Source organism: Dipodomys ordii, unplaced genomic scaffold, assembly GCF_000151885.1.
Source record: "Dipodomys ordii isolate 6190 unplaced genomic scaffold, Dord_2.0 Scaffold127, whole genome shotgun sequence".
Taxonomy (NCBI): Eukaryota; Metazoa; Chordata; class Mammalia; order Rodentia; family Heteromyidae; genus Dipodomys; species Dipodomys ordii.
Window position 1 is genome coordinate 1,960,998 of NW_012267343.1, and position 20,370 is coordinate 1,981,367.

A 20,370-nucleotide genomic window follows, 5' to 3' on the forward strand; every position below is an offset into this window, starting at 1 on the left:
GGCCAGTATAGGGTTTCTTCCTCCTCAGGATGGCTGCATAATTGATATGTGGTGTCCAGTTCGACTGGGAACATATCCTCAAGCCCGAGGCAGTAGTCCAACCCCTGGCCAAAGCCTCAGTGGAAGATGGTTTGTCTTGATAGTCACAGAGCCAGCAGTTTGAGACCTGGTAAACCAGCAGGGAAGACAACAGTCAAAACTGACAAGCTCCCGATGGACTCTGGCCTTACTAGCCTCTGAAAGGTGTGCAGGCAGCGAGGAAGGGACCTGAGGTACAGTGCCCAGATGTGCCCAGAGTGTGTTGCAGACAGAGCTGTTCAGTGCTGTGCTGCATTTGAGACCTGCAGCCATGCCACCAAAAGACTTGCCACACTTCTGGCATTAATAGCAGATAGCTGAAGGTCTGGGAATTAAGTCATCTCATAAACATTCAAATTCATGGCAAAATTACTATTTAATTAGGAAAAGATCTGTAACATTGTGCTACTTTTAAATGAAAGTCATTTTGGAGGAATTAAAACTAGGTCATAACATTAGTATAATGTTTTAAAACAAACATTACTAAGACATACTGAGTATACCCTAATTGATGAATTAAAGACATTAGTTTTGCCTTTGGATACTTAATGTGATTATGTTTTAAACACTGACTCTAGAAAGCCACCTCTAGATTGAAACTGTTTCTCTCTTTCTTTGTTAAAAGTGTGGTGTGGCTGGGGAAGAAAAAGTAATGCTCATCTTAAGGAAAGTTGAAACATTTAAATTTTAATCTATTACTAAATAATATGATAAAATGTAACAGAATACTTGAAAAGTCTAAAATCTGTCTTCCTGAGGTAACTGATTTCTTTTGTACATTTATCTTTCATGTTTGTATATTTTTATGTAGAGTGGTGATTATATTGAGTAACCAATTTTGTATCAGTTTAAAACTTAACAAAATAACACGATACATTTTTCCATGACATCATGTAGTTTTATAATGCAACGGAATAGCTATGAAATTCTGCATCATAATGTATGTATGCAGTTAAGTGGAGCCCTACATGGGAATTGTTTGGTGAAAGACATTGGAACAGAACTTTTCTAAGGCGAATAATATAAATAGCTGCAGAAGGTCTTGTGCTTTAGATTCACGCTAACAGGATACACTCTTGAGATTACTGTTCTTATTACCATTCTCACTAGCATTGTGTTGTTTTATTTTAAGCTTTCAATTAGTAAGTGGTAAGTAGATAACATATTCCTTTCAGAAAATTAGTCTCAATATCTGGATTCATTATGGAGGTAGTTTAATCAAGTTTCAGGCAATTCAGACAGACTTGAAAGTGATCTGTTAGTTTCACCATAAGGAAGATTTTAAATTAATATTTGATATTGAGAAGAATAAAAGGCTACATTAGAGGTAGCATTAAAATTGTATGGGAATATAATTTTTTGGAATGATGTAACGTAGCTTCCTTGTGGAGGACTGGAGAGAACCATCATGGCACCAAGGCCGTGGGCCGTGGGAGACTGCCTGGCCTCTCCCAGCCTGGGAAGGACCTGCCAGATGCTGACTCTCTTAGTACATCAGATACTGTTTGGAATTTCCAGATCCTTACATAATCTATAAATTATTCAACTTGTCGGGGCTTCAGACTTTAAATTAAAAATGCTCTTCCTTCCTGTAGACTTACTAATGGAACACATACAGGAAATTCGAACTTTGAGGAAACGCCTAGAAGAATCTATTAAAACAAACGAGAAGCTACGGAAACAGCTGGAACGGCAGGGGTCTGAACTGGAACAAGGTAAGGTAGGGCCTTCCCACTGGGTAGTAGAGCCTGTGAGGGCCTCAAGGTGATATATTTGCCTGGAACACATTTGCAGTCTGGGGACAAGATGGGTTCTTGCTAAGAGTCCACTTCTGTCTCCATCACTCAAAGAGTCTGCCAGCTTCTGGACTGTGACTCGAGGCTGACTCTCCTTTGGACTTGGGAAGCTGTGGAGATGCACATCAGGATTCTAGAGTAGAACAAAGCTGTATTTTATCTTGTCATCAATAATAGATTATAAAAATATCAGCATTTTATCAGTCTGGTGGGACTCACATGCCAAGAAAAGGTCACCAGTATGCCTGCATAGTCACAGTTAGCTCCCAGTGAAATGATCTTCTGTGAAAACTGAGCATCAGTTTCCTATAGATAAGACATGCACATCATTCAAAACCAAAAACTTCCCTTCTTTACTGGTTAGGTCTGTTCTCACTTCCTTCCTTCCCTCTTGGCTGTTGCTTGTATCCTTACAGTGGTTAAAAAAAAAACAGATAGAAATATATATTCTTATTCTTCCCCTCACTTATACAAAAGGCAGCATCCTTAGTGTTCACGGTCCTGTCCAGTTTCTGTTGACATCTGTCCTTGCTTCCTGAGCGAGAGTGCTCATGTCGCTAAGAATGTAGACTGAGCCTGGTATATTTGCTGGGAAAAGCTGAAGTTGGTTTGGCTATTGTAGGGTGTGGTTCCCTGCCTTTTGTTTACTAGTTTTGTGACTTTGGACAATGTATCCCACCTCGCCGTTTTATTTCCTGAAGGGTCACTGTGAGATTACATACATGGAGTAGTGTCACAATAGGTCCTTGCTCGCTGCTCACTCAGCGAATGGTTGCTTTCACCATCTGTTTTATTATTGAATCTTGTTTAACACTGGAGCGCTGCAAAATTATTTCCGGTTTTGAGAAGTGAGATTATTGACATATAGAAAGATAGAATTCCATCAAAGGTCTTTGGTCCCTCAGCCCACTTATTCCTCGCGAGCCCACTGTAGCCATCAATTTAGGACAGTGTTACAGTTTTATATGTGTTACAGTTTTCAAGATAAACTGGTTCCATTTCTCTCCTTCCCTCTCTCCTTCCCTCCCTCCTTTCTCCCTTTTTCCCCTCCTCTCTCCTTCCCACTCTGCCTTCCACTCATTTCACCCCATCTTGCAGCCCTCCCACTCCCTGCCCCCCAGAAATTGATTAATCTGAATTATTAGTCGTATCAAACACAGGAAAGAAATACACGCCTGGACCCTTCACATTCACTCTTGGTAATGCCTGAATTAGATTCATTCTGTTTTACATTTTCCCTGGCAAATCCAATTATAGAATTATTTGGGGGCTCAAATGGCCACCGGCTACAATGGAGCGGGCAATTGCTCTGGAGAGTAATTCTGTCTGACAGGAAGGTTTACAAAAAGGCATTCATAAAGTATTTACGCTGGTGGAAAGACATTCTGTTCTCACCATGTTGTCATGGTCTCTGAAAAGACAAAGAAATGAACGCGGGCTTGCCTCCCCCACTGTGAGTGTGCCCCTTGGGAGGAGGTTTGAGAAAGGCAGGACTCCTTATAATGCTGGGGTGGAATATTGCTAAATGAGAAAGGCAGGACTTCTTATAGTGCTGGGGTGGAATATTGTGAAAAATGTTCTCGTGACTTGGAGCTTCTTCCTCAGCTCTCAGGCTCATTGCGGTGGCGTTCAGAGGAGACACCAGCTTTGTAGCACTGGAACGGCCCCAGCTAGTGGGCCGTGACTTCTCAGGTTTATTCTGTGTCAGGACTGCTCTTTGGGCTTAGGCTTAGTTATTCCTTTGCACTTTATCCAATGTGCACCTTAACTTTGGTCAGTATAGATGTCAGTAGATTTTTTTCTTAGCTCGTTCAGGCCTCTCTTTGGTCCCTCTTCTGTTCCCAGTCCCACCCACCCACCCATCCATCCATCCATCCATCCATCCATCCATCCATCCATCCATCCATCCATCCATCCATCCTGATGTTAACAGAAATGGTAACAGCAAGAACAGCAGCAATGTCAGCCTCTCCTTCCCCTTTTTAAAATCCAGTACCAGGGATTAAACCAGGGTCAGCATGTACTAGGCTCTGCATTCTGAGCATAGCCCCATCTCTTTGTTTTTGTTTTGTTTTTGAGATAAGCTCTTTTAACTTTGCCCAGATTGGCTTCAGTCATGATCCTCCTACCTCCACCTCCTGAGTATCTGGGATTGTAAGTGTGTGTCACCATTCGTGGCTCAACATTAGACATTTATATTGAGTTAAGAAAGACTCAGTAAAGTGGTGTGACTTGTCTGAAGTCACAGTTATTATGAAGCCAAACCCACAGTTCAACCTAGTTATCTCTGAAATGGTAGCAGAGTTCAAAAAGGAGAGTAGAGCAAGATGGTGGAGAGAGACATAAAAAAATCATATGACATGTGATGAATGACTTCCTGGCAGGAAAAGAAAAGTGGAACGAGAATGAACTTCTGAGAGAATTGGTTGTATATTACTGGTGCTCCATTGTGTACCAGGCTGTTTTCAGCTACAGCAGAATAAAATAGGAGGAAAAGCAGGTATAAACAATAGACATTTATATTTTTGTATACAGCAAGAACCCCAGAGGCAAGTAGTTCTAAGGTAGGTTGTGTAGTTGAATGATAGAAGGTTGGGATTGGTGTCTGTGATGACTGTAGTAATTACTGAGCACCTCAGCCTCCTGGGACATTGTCTGAAGCAGAGGAAAGAAGAGGTTGGGGTTGTTGTTTTCTCCTTTCACAGGGGCAAAAAAAAAAAAGTCCCTGAATCCACCAGCAGGGGCTTCTTGTAGTCCTATCTTCAGGGCTTGTTGAGGGCGGTGGCTTCTGCTCAGGTGTGCCCTGAGGATGGCCTAGAACTCAGGGGTCTCATTTCATCTGTGGTTGCAAGTGCACTCAGTCAGCTCAGAGGCTGGAAGAGGCACCCTGCACACAGTGAGCGCTCTCCAAGGGAAGGCAGCTGAAAACAGGAAACGGGTAATGCGAGATGAATAAGTTGAGGGAGGGGAGAACTGGGGTGAGGGTCAAGGGAGGTGTCCAGAAAGAGGTGGCCGTAGGCTGATCTAGAGGAAGCAATGGGTTTCAGCAGCGAGGCCACAGCTTGGTAAGACAGATCCTACTTGCTAAGTGCACACTTAGAACCAGGATTGGAAAGAGTGATTTCACAAGTGAGGAGGGCTTTGGGCATGTAGGCAAAGGGAGCTAGTTCCTCACGCTGTAGTCACAGGGCACAGAAGACAGAAGGAGTGGCTGGCTGTGCTCAAGGACATGAGGGTTCAGAGAAGAGAGGGCATGGGGTCGTGAGTAGAGGGAAACCGTGAGATTGGAGGGAGCCTTGGAGGTCTGGCTCTGTACTGAGAAGTGCAGAGCTTGCGTTTTGTTTGTTTGTCTTTCACAGTGCCAGGCCACCAGATAGTTTTGAAGAGAACAATGGAAGGATTGTGGTTAGAATGATAACTCCTTAGGCAGAGCAGCAGGGAGGTTAGAGCTTGGTGCTCAGCCTGAAAAGGAGTCTTCGGGGCTTCCAGACATCTGGGGAGAAGAATCATCAGTCATGATTGCTGCCGGGGCAGAAGAGGAGAGGAGAATTTCGCTTGGTGTGGGGGTCCTGGTGGTCCTCTCCAGAGGCTAGAGGCCGATAGGAGAGGTCAGAATGGGAGGAATCAGCTGTGGCTCTGGGGACTGGGTGGCTCCTGGGGCTGAGTGTCCTCCAGGATGAGGCCCAAGCAGGCAGCTGGCTCTGGTGATTGAGGTGGCCCCGCCTGCCAGGTCTCTGCTTGGTTTACTCTCAGGGCCGGTGATTGGGGAGTGCCCCCCCCCATTTTTAAGCCACTTCTCCTTTTCCTTTCCTTTCTTCTGGCAGTCACAGGAGTGGTTTTTGTTGCATGGTGCATTTCTTCATTACTTAAAACTATTTTCTGGGAAGTTCCATCCATCCATATATATAGGCTACCCATAAATGACTGTTTCCGTGTGCTTTTTAGGTCCCACAAACACTCTTACTCATGGTTCTGAGCTGCACAGTTCTCTGATATCTGAGATCCACTTCCTGAGGAAGCAAAACCAGGCCCTCAGTATGATGCTTGTGAAAGGATCCAAAGGTAAGAATTACTGGGCCACCGCAGCCTAGGCCTCATAGTCCCTGTGTTGGCTCACCTAGATTCAAAGCTTGTCATTGTCTCAACAGCGTTATGAAGTATCAGGCGCATTTTTTTGAATGTGTTTGTGGTGTTGGGATCTGAACTCAGGGTCTCATGCTTGCTAGAAGGGTGCTCTACCACTTGAGCCACCTCTCCAGCCCTTTTTGCATTAGTTATCCCTTCCCCTTACCCCCAGCCTGACTTCAAATAGTGATCCTCCCAATCTCTGCCTGGCCAGTAGCTGGGATTATAGGTGTGAGCCACCACATCTAGCAAGTATTCCTGTTTCATAGATGAGAAAACTAGGGTTCATAAGGTGCTTGTGATAAGTCGTATGAGGCCCTCAGCACAGTGTCGATACCAGCGTCCCAGAACATGTTAGTTCATTTCCTTGTTACTTATCCCCTTTACACCCTCCTCTTATTGGGGAAGAGAGAAGGGCTCGACATACATTATTGGAAAATCTCAAGCAGAGACTTCTCCTACTAACATAGTTTATCCAGTGTTTCTTATAGAGATCTTCCTCTTAATTCCTCCTATTTGAAGTTTAGCTCCCAAAGAGCATTTAGTCAAGTTATCTTTCAGTATTTAAAATGAAATGGAATGAAGTATTACTAGCCCTGTTTTGCAGGTAAGAAGTGGGCCTAGGGAACATTGCCTGCCTGTGGTCACAGAGCCAGAAGGTGGTAGAGTAGGAATTGGGCCAGATTATCCTTCTGTCCCTAGGGGATATTGAGCTGATTTGGCTTAAGAGATGAGACTGAGGCTCTGTAGTCATTTGCTCACTTGGTAAGCATTCTCGGTCTCCTGTAATATACATCAGGGTCTATGAGATTCTGCTACAGAAACGAACAAATGCTGGTCCCTTCCCTCAGCAGCTTATTGTCTGATGGGAGACAGCCAAACACTCTCAAGCAGGCCACTAGGAATGCAGGCCAGAGAGCTGAAGGACCTAACCCCAGAACTGCTGGTCCTCAAGGGCTGAGTCTAGAGGGGTGGGGAGGGATCAATAAGGATGATTCAAGTTCAGAGGAGCTGGGGGCTTTCAGAATGGAAGGAGGCAGACAAGGCCTACGGTTAGAGGTAAAGAGAGTGGAGCAATGCGCAGTTTGTTGTGTCTGCATTTAACACCGTCTGGAGCCTAAGCTTGCAGAGAAATGGCCATGTTGTGTTTATCTGTGGTGTCAGAAGCTGGCATGGTAGCGCCCAGCACTGGGGAAACTGAGGTTGGAGGACTGCAAATTCCAGGCTGGCCTGGGTGACATAATGGTGAGTTCCAGGCTAGCCCGAGCTACATAGCTAGACTTTTGTCTCGAAGCTGAACAAAGGAGGCATGGCAGAGACCCTGGGTCTGCCCTGGGCTCTGCCACTTCCTGGCTGTGAGGCCTCACCACGTGGCACGGGAGCCTCACTGCCCCTGCCTCGGAGCTGTGCTGTGCAGATTGGGTGGGATGGCGCAGGTGGCGGGGGTCGTGGGAAGTCCGTGCAGATAGTGATGGAAGGAACACAGCGGCCAGCACCTCTCCCCTTGCTCACGGCTTGCCTGCACGTGGCTCCAAACAAGCTGACTGAGCCTGTGCTACGCCCTGTACAGAGATGGTGGCTCGGTCGTCATCACGGGAGCACAGAGGAAGCGGAGGCATGGGGAAGTGAAGGCGAAGGTTCCCAGTCAGCCAGTGGAGGAGTTGCACTAGACCCCGCCACCCTCCAGCTCGCTGCTCTTGGCCCCATTGTCCCCACTGTGTGCTTCCAGGAGAGTTTGATCCTCAGCCAGGGCAACATCCTCCACAAAGGCTAGTAACACTCTCCACCCCCTGTGGTCTCCGCCCACAGCTTGCTCGGGGAGGGCAAAGTAACCAGATTTGCAAGGCCCATTATATAATAGAAAATTAAACAGGCCCATTGCATCCCAGTGATGTTTAATCTACAGCCTTGATGTTGACAGATTTATCTGCCCAAAATGTGGAAGATAATTGGAATGCCAAAATCATAAATGCCAGATTAAATCTCATTCCTTTTTGTATTCTTGGAGTGCTCCAGCTGAAGTGGTGTATCTCCGTAATAAGGTTGGGAGAAACAAATGGCATCCCTTCTCAGTGGCGCTTTTTGGTATTTGCAGATAAACAGAAGGAGAATGACAAATTACGAGAGTCTCTCTCCAAAACGGCCGCGAGCTTTGAGCACCTTCAGCAGGAGTGTGCGGGAGTGAGGGAAGAAAACGAAAGGCTGTGGAAGGACCTTGCTGAGAGGGAGAGCCACAACCAGCAACTGGCCCGGGAGCTGAGCAGGTGCAGCCCGACTCCCAACCCCTGCTCTGCCCGCCACCCATGCGGGTGCTGGGACAAGGCACGCTTGTCCCTCCCCTAGTGTGCAGAAGGGACACACATACAGGCATATCCCGTCTAGAAGGTATACAATGTGTGAAGATGGTCTTGAGGAGGAGGAGAGGGTTGGGAGTGGATTGTTGCTTTCCATCTAGGAAATGGCATCTGAAAAGATTCTGTATGAACAGAGAGCAGTGGCTTGGGGGCGTGAGAACTTCCAGGCCCTGACACAGAGTAGTGTCTGTAGCCCGGCAGGTAGGCCATTGCCTCTGGAGAGGGCCAGGGCAGGGTAGAGAGCACCGGGAGGTCCAGATACTGAATCATACCTGGCCTCTTAGCCATATGAGAACTTTGCGGTGGTTTGTTGGTTCTTCTACTGGGGCAGAACTGGGATTTGAACTCAGGCCTTGCACTTGCTGAGCAAGTGCTCTACTACTTGAACCATGCCCTAGCCTTTTTTGCTTTAAAAATTACTTTTCATATAGGGTCTCTCAGTTTATGCCGAGGCCAGCCTGGACTCTGATCCTGCGACTTAGGCTTTCCGTGTAGCTGAGAATACAGGCATGTGTTCTTCGCAGAGATTTTAGAAGCTGAGATGGAGGTCTTGTGAAGTCAGCCTAGGGCTGACCTCAAACCACTCTCCTTATGATCCCTGCCTTCTGCATAGCTGGGATTACAGTTGTGTGCCACTGGCTAGCCCAGGATTTTGGGGTTTACTCAGAGTGCCCTAGGAGGCCACTGAGAGATTCTGAGCAGAAGAATGACAGGAATCTGCAGGTTTTAAGATTCATACGGATCACTCTTCTGCAGTTTCCCTTTGAGTCTGTCTTGTTCCAGGAGTTTTCAGTTGTCTGTGGTAGTGTTCATGAGTGCCCATTTCCTTCAGGGCGAGCAGCCTCATCCTACCTGCCCAGAGTGTGCAGGGTATAGCAAGACCACTGTCCATCATCAGCCCTGGCATAGGTCCAGGCTCTCCTTACACATCTGCACACCTGGGAAGGCACTGGAGCCTTTCAAGTTCTGCTTTCTCATATCTGTGAATGCAGGATTAGAGTACCTTTAGGGTATTTGTGGAGACTCCCTGAGAGAATGTGTGCAAAGTGCCGGACGCGAGGGCACTTGGGAATTCTTGGCCACACTCATCTGCTTTTGTCCATACTCTTGGCCCAGGTGGTGTGAACCTTCCCTGGGGGCTCTGGGTAGAATTCAGCTCTTTCTCCATGCTGGGACATTTCAGGACACAGGAGGAGGTGATGTCAAAGCAGCAGCTGCTCTCAGAGAATAACGAGCTGCTGCAGTCCCTCCGAGTGGAGCTGAAGGTATACCAGAAGCTGGATGAAGAGCACAGGCAGCGGTGGCAAGGTACTGGGTGCTCGGGGCCAAGTGCTCCCCTTCTCTTCTACCTTCCCTCCTTCCCTCTCTCCCTCTTTTCCTCCCTCCCTTACCTCTTTTTATATTGGACAGCGTTTTCCCTCTATAGTCCAGATTGGCCTTAAACTCAGATTCTCCTACCTCAGCTTCCAAAATGTTGGAATTTCAGGTATATACCACCACACCTCACTTGGGGCCCACTCTTCTTCAACAGTAGCAGGAAATGTGGAAGGCTAAGGCTCACATGTTGGGCCAGCTGAAGTCAGCCTGGCTTAGTGACCTTTTTCAGGTCACTTCACCCTTCAGGCCTGTTTCTGCCCCTGTGAACTTGTCTGTTAATATCCACTGGGTGGAGTTGCTGTGAAAATTGAATGTGTTTGTTTTTTTTTTTTTTTTTTTAGCAAATTGTCCTGGCCCCGTCCCTGGTACATAGTAGGCACTCAGGGAAAAACAAAATAAAATCCTTTCCTGCTTGTGTGTATTTCTTTTGCCCATTCATTGAGCAAGCATGTTAATGGAGCACCTGCCTGTGCCGGACATGGCTCCTGACCGTGGGGCTCCACGTGGCCCTGGTTTTCTCCGTGTTTCCTCGGAGATGGCCAGATCAGAGGGACTCTGCTCACAGGTCTTATATTTCAGAATCAATTTTGAGGTATGGTGGGATTTTTAAAAACTAATTTTCCAGATGGTTTCTCCCTATTGAAAGTTTATCCAGGGAAGGGTCATCTCACAGCGCTCACTCCTCCTCCAGCTGCTCTCCTACTCCTGCTGTTGTGGCTTTTTTTTTTTTTAATATACTGTGGCTCTTAAAATCATCCCCTTTCATTCTATAATTCCAGCCCAAATAGATTTTATTACTACTAGACATAATTTCAGGGTTTGGTGTGCAATTTGCTAGGCTTTTATGGCCAGAAGTGAAAATTAATTTCCAGCTCTTATTTAGCCTGTGGAATAGCAGCAATTAAGTCAGCCAATATTTTTGTTTTTAAAAGTCGAGTTGTTATTTTAAATTGTACCTCATTCTTAGGAAGGGGAAGGTAGATGGTGGTAGTGGGTTCCTCTGAGGGCCAGCCTTCCGATGGTGGAGGATAATGAGACTTCCCTGTGCACATATCTGCAGAGGCCCAAGCTGAGCCGTCTGGAGAAGGCTGGAAGGGGCAGGATCCTTTGAGAGACCTGCATGGCCTCCTGACCGAGATGCAGGCTCTGCGGGCCCAGCTGGAAAAGAGCATTGAAACCAACAGCACCCTGCGGAGCAGGCTGGAGGAGCAGCTGGCACAGGGGGCGAACAAGGCCCAGGAAGGAGCCCTCATTCCAGCCACGCAGGCCCTGTGCATCCCCGAGTGGTCCCTTCAGCTGGACAAACATGGTAGGGTGCCTGTCTTGCCTTACTATGTGTATCTGGGTGCCCCGCAGAAGTGCCTCATCAGGGACAGCAGACAGTGTTCCCTACACACCAGTGCAGCTGACTGCTGGTTTGCGCTCACCTCTGACACAATAGCATTACCTCTCTGACTGGGGGCTTGGTTCTCTCGAAGTAGAATTTGGGATTTCAGCTGCCCTCAGTTCCTCTGGGCATCCTCCCCTTCCCGCCTCTTTCTCCCTTCCCGTTTAGTCCTGTCCATGCCATTCTGAAGCTGAAAAGCCTTTCAGTCCCTCTTAACTGCCTTTAAAAGACAACCTAAGCCTCTCACTCTGGCTTTTAGTATCTCTCAGGGTCCGTAGGAAATAAGTGGATCTGTTTGGTGTTCCCTCATGGGTACTCTGTAGCACTACAGAGATATGGTGGGAGGAGAGAGGAAGACACCCTCTCCACTTCCCCAGCAGGGCCTGGAACAAACCGCAAATGGTCAGGCTCTCAGGAGCCCTAACGGCTGCCTTCTCTGTGCGGTGGGTGAGGGATTGAGGCCCAGAGAATGGACAAGGTTTTCCCAAAGTGGCACATCAAGCAGATAGAGGGAGATATCTTTTCAGCTCTGACTCCAGTGCTGCTCTGAGCTCACCTGCCCACTCTCTAGAGCATGCTACTTGTAGTGGGTATTTGTATCCAGCAGGCAAGACTATCATTGTGCTATGTAGACAAGGATGCTACAAAAGTTTGGACTAGCCAGGTATGATGGCATGTGCCTACAATCCCAGCACTCAGTTGAGGCTTGGTTGCTCTGTGGATCCGGTGTCCCAAACAAAGCTGGCAAGACTGGTACCCAGAAAAGATGTGCCTAAATGCAGCATGTATGGATAAACGAATAGGTGCAAAGGTACGAGCACGAGGCACGATACTGTACTCTCATTCGGTCCTTTCTCCAGGAGCGCTAACCGTGCTAACACTATGTTCCTTCTCTTTTGCATTTGTAGATGGTGACAAATGTCCCGTGCCAAGTGAGAACTCATTTGATTCCACTCAGGCAGTGACAGTAAAATCAGGTAGAAAACCAATGTGGGGAACTGTGGGCATGTTGAGCATGGGGGCAGGACTTTTTAATCGAGGGACAAGTGTCACCCCTTCCTGATGACAGCCAGTTGTCTTTGATCTCAGATACCTCACTGGGTTTCCGCTGTCTTAAAGTGTAGCTACTTTATGGTAGGTTTTGAGGTCCTCCAGTTGTAGACCCAGCCTTATCCCTCTGTGTCAGGGGAGCTGCACAAATGGGCCACCAACCTGCACATAGACTATACTTCCCTCTCTCTGTGACACCCATACCTCCTTTGTCCCCATCTGCCAGTGGAAGTCCTACTACTTCCTCAAGACTCATCAGGAATGCAAATTTCTCAGTGAAATGCCTTTTCTGCTATCCCCAGACAGGATTGGTCATGCATAGTTCTGTTGGTCCAGTGGCAAAAAGCAGCAAGTATAATGTAATTCTGGCTACCTATTAAGTCCACCTAACTGGCTGCTTCTTGCAGGAAGCCTCCTCTGATTTCTCCTTCTGTACATAGATGTTTTTCCTTTGAGCTCTGGCTGAAATCACTGCACAATTCAATTTCCTGCAGTGTCCGTATTCCCATCAGACCCTGGGCTGCTAAAAGATAGACTTGTCTTGGCTCATCCTGTGCATCTAGGGTTTTCTGCACCGTGGGCACTCTGTAAGATGGGGTGAATTGACCTGAACCTCTCCAAGAGATGATCTGTAAGCCTAGTGTGGGTGAGATGTGGACTGAGGCCCAGGGGTCAGGCCTGTTTTCCCTCAAGGTCTGTCTGCCCTCCTGGCTGTCTGTAATGTTGTGAGCTCTGAACACAGGTGCTGACCAATAAATCGGAATCCTCCTTCCATCTTCAGAGACTCCCCTGCTCTCTGGAAACGATGTGGACTCCTTTTCCTGTGATAGTGGCAGCTTGGCCACCAATACTGCACAAGTGTCCTTCTTGGTCACTAGCCACCGCCTGTGGGCCAGCAGCAGTGGCCGCCATATCCTGGGCCTGGCCGAGGACTATGATGCCCTCTGTAAACAGATCAGCCAGGGCCACAAGCTCCTTGCAGAAATGGACCTTCAAACCCGAGAGGCCCTGAACCCCACATGTGGAGAGCCGGGGACAAAGGTAACCTGATCACAGACTTGTGGGGAGAGATGCTCATGCGTTATGAAGGGCTGGCTGAAGTCATGGAGAGGCAAGTGATGCAATTGTCCTCAAGCCCTTAAAGAGGGACCAAGAAATGTAACCTAGGGAAGCTTAGAGGTCTTGTCCAGTAGGAGGAACTGTGCGGTTGGGCAGGTGGGGCTTGGCACTGGGTGAGAAGCTTGTAGAGGTTTTGCCCTGGGTGCCTGCAGCTATTTCACAGGCTCTCTCTTCTGTGCCTGGACTTCTTCTGTCTATCCAGTCACTTAACTATCCTCTGTCCATCTGCCTGTCTGTCTGTTCAGCCATTCATCTACCTGATCTTCCTGGCCAGGCCCCTGTACCTGGGCTCTGGGGCTACTGTGGAGAAGACAGAGGTGCTGGTCTTCATGAAGCATACCAGACCAGACCAGGCCAGACCAAAGCAGACCACACTGTGCCATTCCATCCCATACCTGCACCCACATCTTAATATCTGTTACTGTGATTTCTACAGATGCCCAGCAAAGAACTTGTTCCTTCATCTCTGCTTGCAGAGGTACTTTATTCATTACTCCTCAGAACCGCCTGTGAAGGAGTTGATACCGTTCCCACTTCAGATACGTTGAGAAGTGACTGGAGGCCATCTACTCTTGAACTCAATTCTGAGTGCTTCCCTTCAGTGTCGTGGCACTGCTCCCAGCTCCCAGGACAGTACTGGTCGTCTGTCTCTCCCGTGAAGATGCCACTACCTCTGCCGAGGCAGTGACTCTGAGGACTCTGGTTCCTGAGCTGGCTTCTGCCTGTCTCCTCACCGTCAGCCATCTCCCCTTCCCTAGCTGTCCTGTGAACATGCTGGCTGTGCTCTGTGCCCCTGCCTGCTGCCGTATCCTGTCCCCAGCCCTGGTTTCCCTGTGGAACCCTCTTAGCCACTGGGCCCCTCCCCATTCTCTCTGCCTCATCATACTGGAATCCTCATCTTAAGATACATCTGTCATATCCCCATGTACTTGGCATATGCTTAACTCCTGCACTTCCTCCAGGGCTCAGGGTCAGATCCACCAGCCCCAGCTGGACTAGACCTCCAGCATCCATGAGTCACGGTGCCTGGGCCTTCCTCTGAGAATTTATTGAATATACTTGAGCACCTCACTTCCTAATAGCTGTTTTGGCTTCTTGTTTTGTTGTACTATATTCAACAAATTAATTTTGTATTTTATATTCTATTAGATGGTAAGCTCCAGGAGAGCAGGGATAGTATCCATTTTGCTCAGTTTTAACACCACTAACACCACTACTTAGCACAAGGCCTAGTGTCAAGTATGTGCTTGGTAAATATTTGTTGAGTAAATTAACAGATAATAATAAAATTCTTGTTCTTTTCGGATGAAAATATTTCATATGTAAAAGCTAGAAATTGTAGAAAAGCATTTAAAATTTTTACTAAAGCCAGGCATTGGTGGTTCACGCCTGTAATTCTAGCTATTCAGGAGGCTGAGATCTGAGGATCAAGACTCAAAGCCAGCCTAAGCAGGAAAGTTGATGAGACTCTTTGCCCTAAGTAACCACTGAGCACTAGCCCTGAGCATATAAAGCTCAGGGGCAGCACCCAGGCTCTGAGTTCAAGCCCCAGGACTGAGACTGGCATGTGTGCATGCACACACACACACACACACACACACACACACACACACACTATGTACTAAAATACCACTTAGAGGTGATTGCTTAAAATTTTGACATATTTTAGTCCATTCATAAATCATAAAGTTTATCAAATAACCTATCCATAAAAATATGTTTCCTGTATTTCAGCTAACATAGTATTAACACTTTTCCTATCTCATTAAATATTTCCTGATACTTGTCATGGCTGCCCAGTAAGTCAACATATAGATATAATATCATTTATTTTCTCTTTCACTGTTCGTTCAACATAAAAACTGCAGTGAGTATCTCTGATCAGCTATGAAGGAGAATGATCAGTTAAAGGTCATGAACTTTATAGGGATCTTGATAATTATTAATGCTTTACTTTCCTAAAAGATTTTGTCTGTGAACAAGAATCTGTCTTAGTTCATCTTTGTCTTTGAAGAGTATTTTTTATTTTGGATTTTTTTTCTGTCCATTTGCTATCTAGAGGTGGTTTTATTTTTTTCACTGCTTGTGAAGGCAAATGTTCTTTAGATTTGTTTTCTTCTTTTTCAGATATTTCCCCATCTCTTAGTCATGTTCTTTGTCATGACCTTGACCCCACCCTCTATGTGAGTTTGCTTCTGGGAGCAGAGAGAGTAAGACAGACTTTGGAGGGCCGGAATGTGTGTGTTGTTGGGTTCATTTGCGTGGGAGGTTTTCTGTGGGCCGTAGAGTGGTGTGAGTGGCTCTGCCGTGGCTCTTCTAGGTGTGATAACATGGATAATGTGGCGGTCATCAGTGATTCATTGGTCTAGGTCTCCACCCAGAAATCCTCTCATAATTTACAATTCATTGGCATTTAACAACCATGAATTGATGTCATATGGTATCGAGCTCCTGCTTGGCTTGCGAAACATAGGCCCTTCAGTCTGGAGATTCACACTGTGTGTTCCAGCTTCTTTGCTGCTAATCTCTGTCAACACAGTACTAACAGCTATTTGTCCCCCAGGGTCCACACCTGGTGACTCTGAGCAAGTTTGTCTTCAGTGTGGGTGCAGCCAAGCTGGTCCTGGAAGAGGCCTCAAGGCTGCTGCAGCTCCTCTGGAGAGTCTCACTGCCCCCAAATGGCCAGTGTTCCCTTCACTGTGAGCAGGTAGGTAGTGACACGTGCTTTGGAGGTGGGCTTGTGTTGAGGTCCCTTTCTTGCTCAGCCCAGGGCTGGCCCTAACCATTGTGCCCTCTGTAGGATGGTGTCGGGAAGAGGGAGACCCCAGGTGTATTGTGACTTCTCTGGGTTCTTACTAGATTCCTAACACCTTGAGAGCTGGAAATGGGGTTGGGCTGACTTCAAACTGTGATCCTCTAGATTTCAGTCCTTGAGCAGCTAAGATTATAAGCATAAGCCACCACCATCTATCAATTTTTCTCATATTTTTAAACAAACAAGTGGATGGGTGATGAATGAGTGAATACTTTCTTTACATACTCCTAAACTCTAGTACACTAGTATCTGCCTCAGATGACTTTTAAGGGTAACATTTGTGAGGTAAGCACTCTCAATAGAATGTTTTTGTCCTTAGCATATAACTATGTATAGCATATAACTATATAACATAATGCATATGTAATAAACATATAGTGATCTTCTCCCACTTGTAAATCAGTCCAGGGACTGTTAGCACTCATGCTGATTCATTCTCTTCCTGAAGGTCTCTCTGGCAATTGGTTATATATCTTTCAATTTATAGAACTCTAGAGCCAGGAGAAAGACCTTAGCGATGCTCTGGTGTGGTTTCCCGTGTACACAGACCCCTGGGTAGTGTTAAATTGCCTCTGGCCACTTTTCTAACACAGCCTGTGTTTCATGCAGTGCCTTTTGCTTGGTGTGAAATGTGTGTAAGACATACTTCAGTTTGTAGCAGCAAGTGCAATGGCTTTTTACTATCTGCTGTTTTCTTTGAGTGTCGTTAATTTACCTTTTGCATTTAATGTGCCCTCTCTAGACCATGTGCATCAGTTTATATGAGAAAGTTAGGTGAAGACACAACTTGATTATAATAATTTTTAAGTGGAGGATAAACAATACCAACCCAACAGGCTACTCATAGGGATGTGACGGGAGAGATTGAGGGACATGTTGATTGCTCTAAATAGACCTTGCCTCATAGATTTGACTTTGAAGCTATAAAAATATGTTACATAATTATAAGTTAAAGAAAACGGAGAAAACAGTTTCTAAAAGCTCTCAGCAAGATGAAATAAGCCAACTCTACTATGTGGCACTTGAGGACACATTTCAGTGACTGCCCCAGAATCGCTTGACCATACATCCCTAGGAAAATACTCCAAGGACACAAAGAGCCGCCAGACATTTAATGAAAATATTGTCTTCAATGGTTATATCGTTGGTAAGATATTGATACTGATATTCTGAAACTATTACATTTCTATTGTAAAGAAAAGCAAATCATGTAATTTCATTAAGACTGAGGTTTTTACTGTAAGAGAAAAGAGAGAAATATGAAATTGAAGAAATAAAGGCCCCGTTGATTTTAAATTTGTATTGTAAACATCAAAGTGAACTCTTGGTGTATTTTCTATTAAAGAATTTGCTAACTCACTCTACATAGAAGGCTGAAGAAATAAAATCCAATTCAATACCAGCAAGCACCACTAATGTTCCCATTGTGGTTTCTAAATGCCTCTTCTCACTGAAAGGAGCTAGGGCTTCGAGAGGATCTAGACAGGAAATGGACAGCATAACCTATTGTATCCTAGTAGAAAAGGAAGGGGTGTAGGAGTCGGATGGGAGCATGTAGATTTAGAGTGGCTCATAAGTATGGTTCCTGGACCTCAGTTATCAGAGTCATCTGGAAATTGTCAAAAACTCATTTTCTCAGGCCTCACTGTAGACCACTGAGTCAGCCGCTCTGGGGACAGCCCTACATGGGCTTTACAAACCTTCCTGTGAGCTTTGAGAGCCATAGGATTAAAAAGCATTAAGAGATCGTAAATGCAAAGTGTGGATCTTATTTGAATCCTAAATCAAACCACTTGTTTAAAAAATAAATTTATGAAGCAATCAGAGAAATGTGCCCACTGGATTTCTTGGTGATATAGATTGGGAATCCATTATTTGCAGTGTTTGGGACCCAGCAGTGTTCTTAGAGTTTTGTTTTGTTTTTTTTTTTTAGATTTGAATATTATGGGTTGATTATCCCTGATCTGAAGACCTACAACCCAAAATGCATCAGCTGAAAGTTTTGGATTTTCAGATTATAGAGGGTCAACCTACATTAAGAAATTGTTTTCATTTTTTTAATAAGAATAATGTATTTTAATTCCTGGCAGAAAATAACTGCCATCTTAGCTTACTGTATCTAGTGGAGCTGTCCTTTATAATTGAAGGAGAAATAAAAACTTTCCATGTAAACAAAAGCTAAGGGAATTTATGATCATCCAGCATTGTAGAAGATACTACTCAAAGGAATTTTATACACCAAAAAGGAAGATAAATACAACCATGAGAATATGGAAAGAATAAATCTCCCTAGATGAGTAAATAAACAAATGAGTGGGAAAGACTGAGACATTACAAAAACAGCAATATGACAAGAATTACTTTATACTTTTCAGTAATAACTGAATGTCAGTTGTCAGGATTTTCCAGTCAAGAGACACAAGATGGGCAGATTGGATTAAAAATTAAGGCAACCATTTATTGCCTACTGGCAAAGGAAAAAATAGGCTTAAAGGGAAAAGATGGGAAAAGATATACAAAGCAAATGGAACTTCAAAGCCAAAAAGGGTAGTTATATCAAACAAAGTAGACGTCAAACAAAATCAGTCCCAAAAAACAGAGAAGGTCACTTCACCTTGATAAAGGGAACAGTCATCAAGAGGATATAAAAATTATAAACATTTATGCATGGAATGTTAGTGTACACAGTTTCATTAAGCAAGCACATGAAAGCACAAGTAGGTCCCAACACAAGAAGGAGTGATTTGAATACCCTACTCTCACCAGATGATAGGTTGCCCAGACTGCAGCCCCCCCTACCCCAAAAATAATGAAGCTTCAAAGTTAAATGACACTGTGAATCAAATTTAACAGACAGCTACAAAGGGTTCTTCCTAATAGCTGCAGAACACAGATTCTTAACAGCCCATGAAACTTCCTCCTCCAAAGTCGATCACATTTAAGTACATAAAGCAAGTCTTAACAAATGCAAGAAAACAGAAGTAACTTCCTGTATTTTATCAGGTCTGAGGGGAATAAAACTGGAAATCAGCAGCAAAAGAAATTACGGAAAGTATTCAAGTAGATGGTGCCTGACTGAACATTATACTTTTCAATGATCAGTAAGTATGTCACGGAAAAAATAAGGGAAGGACTTACAAAGGTGTTAGAATCAAATGAAAATGAAAAGAGAGCTTACCAGAACCTTGTGACACAGCAAAGGCAGTTTTAGGAGGAAGGTTCATGATGATGGGTACCTACACTAAGTAAAAAAATTAAATTGCCAGATAAAATAACTTAATAAGCTCCTAAAAAAACAAGAATAAGCCAAGCCCCAAATTAGGAGGCAGAAAGAAAGGGTAAACTCTAGGGTAGAAATAATGAAATGGAGACTACAAGACTAAAAGAGTCAATATCGACGAAGATTTGGCTTTGCAAAGATAATCAGAATTGACAATCCCTTAGCCAAACTAACCAAAAGAAAGACGGAGAAGATCCACATAATTAAAATTAGAGATGGAAAACCGTATCTCACAACAGTTACCAATAAAATCCAGTGAATCATTAGGAAAACTTTTAAAACTTGATATTCAAGTAAACTTGAAAATCTAGGAGGAACATAAATCTCTAGATAACATTTCACTTGCCAAAATTGAATTAAGATGATAGAAACCATTTAAAGAGATCTTTTACAAGCAATGAGATTAAAGTGGTAATGGATTCACTGCTTAATTGTATTAGACCTTTAAAAAAGACAAACATCAGTGCTGAAATTATTCCACAAAATAAAAGGAAAGGAATGCTACCAAACTTCTTCTGTGAAGCCAGTATTAACCTGATATCACATATGTAAGAGAGAAAGAGAGAGAAAGAGAGAAAAGAAAGAAAAAGGAAAACTGTGGAGTAGTTTTCTTGAGAACATCAGTACAAAAGTTCTCATTAATATATTTTGCTAACTGAATGGGACAACACATTAAAATTATCATACATCATGGTCAAGGTGGTTTTATTCTGAGGATAGGATGGCTTTGAACAGTCAGGCATAGTAGCTCAAGCCTGTAATCCTACTACTTAGGTAGCAGATTTTGTAAGAATCATGATTTTGAGGCCAGCCCAGCCAAATTATTCACCTGACCCCATTCCAATCAGTGAGGGCATGATGGCTTGCACCTTAGCCATGTAGGAAGCAAACAGGAGAGTCATGGTCCAGGCTGGCCTAGGCATAAACATGACACTCAAAAAATAAGTAAAGAAAACAGGGTTGGGAGCATGGCTCTGTGGTCATGTGCC

General features: G+C 44.9%; 1 protein-coding gene across 7 annotated transcripts in view; it reads left to right on the top strand.

Moving 5' to 3' along the window:
• Cdk5rap2 (CDK5 regulatory subunit associated protein 2) overlaps nucleotides 1–20,370 on the top strand; it is a 186,205-nt gene that overhangs the window by 157,300 nt on the left and 8,535 nt on the right. For 5 of the 7 annotated variants that reach the window (XM_013030170.1, XM_013030173.1, XM_013030169.1 and 2 more), the window contains 8 exons: nucleotides 1,674–1,793; nucleotides 5,820–5,936; nucleotides 8,095–8,263; nucleotides 9,537–9,661; nucleotides 10,791–11,039; nucleotides 12,026–12,094; nucleotides 12,949–13,208; nucleotides 15,850–15,993. In XM_013030170.1, coding sequence (XP_012885624.1) covers nucleotides 1,674–1,793; nucleotides 5,820–5,936; nucleotides 8,095–8,263; nucleotides 9,537–9,661; nucleotides 10,791–11,039; nucleotides 12,026–12,094; nucleotides 12,949–13,208; nucleotides 15,850–15,993 — 1,253 coding nt within the window. Of the gene's footprint in view, nucleotides 1–1,673; nucleotides 1,794–5,819; nucleotides 5,937–8,094; nucleotides 8,264–9,536; nucleotides 9,662–10,790; nucleotides 11,040–12,025; nucleotides 12,095–12,948; nucleotides 13,209–15,849; nucleotides 15,994–19,104; nucleotides 19,203–20,370 lie in introns of all 7 variants that reach the window. The other 2 variants (XR_001175598.1, XR_001175597.1) reach the window with 1 other exon arrangement.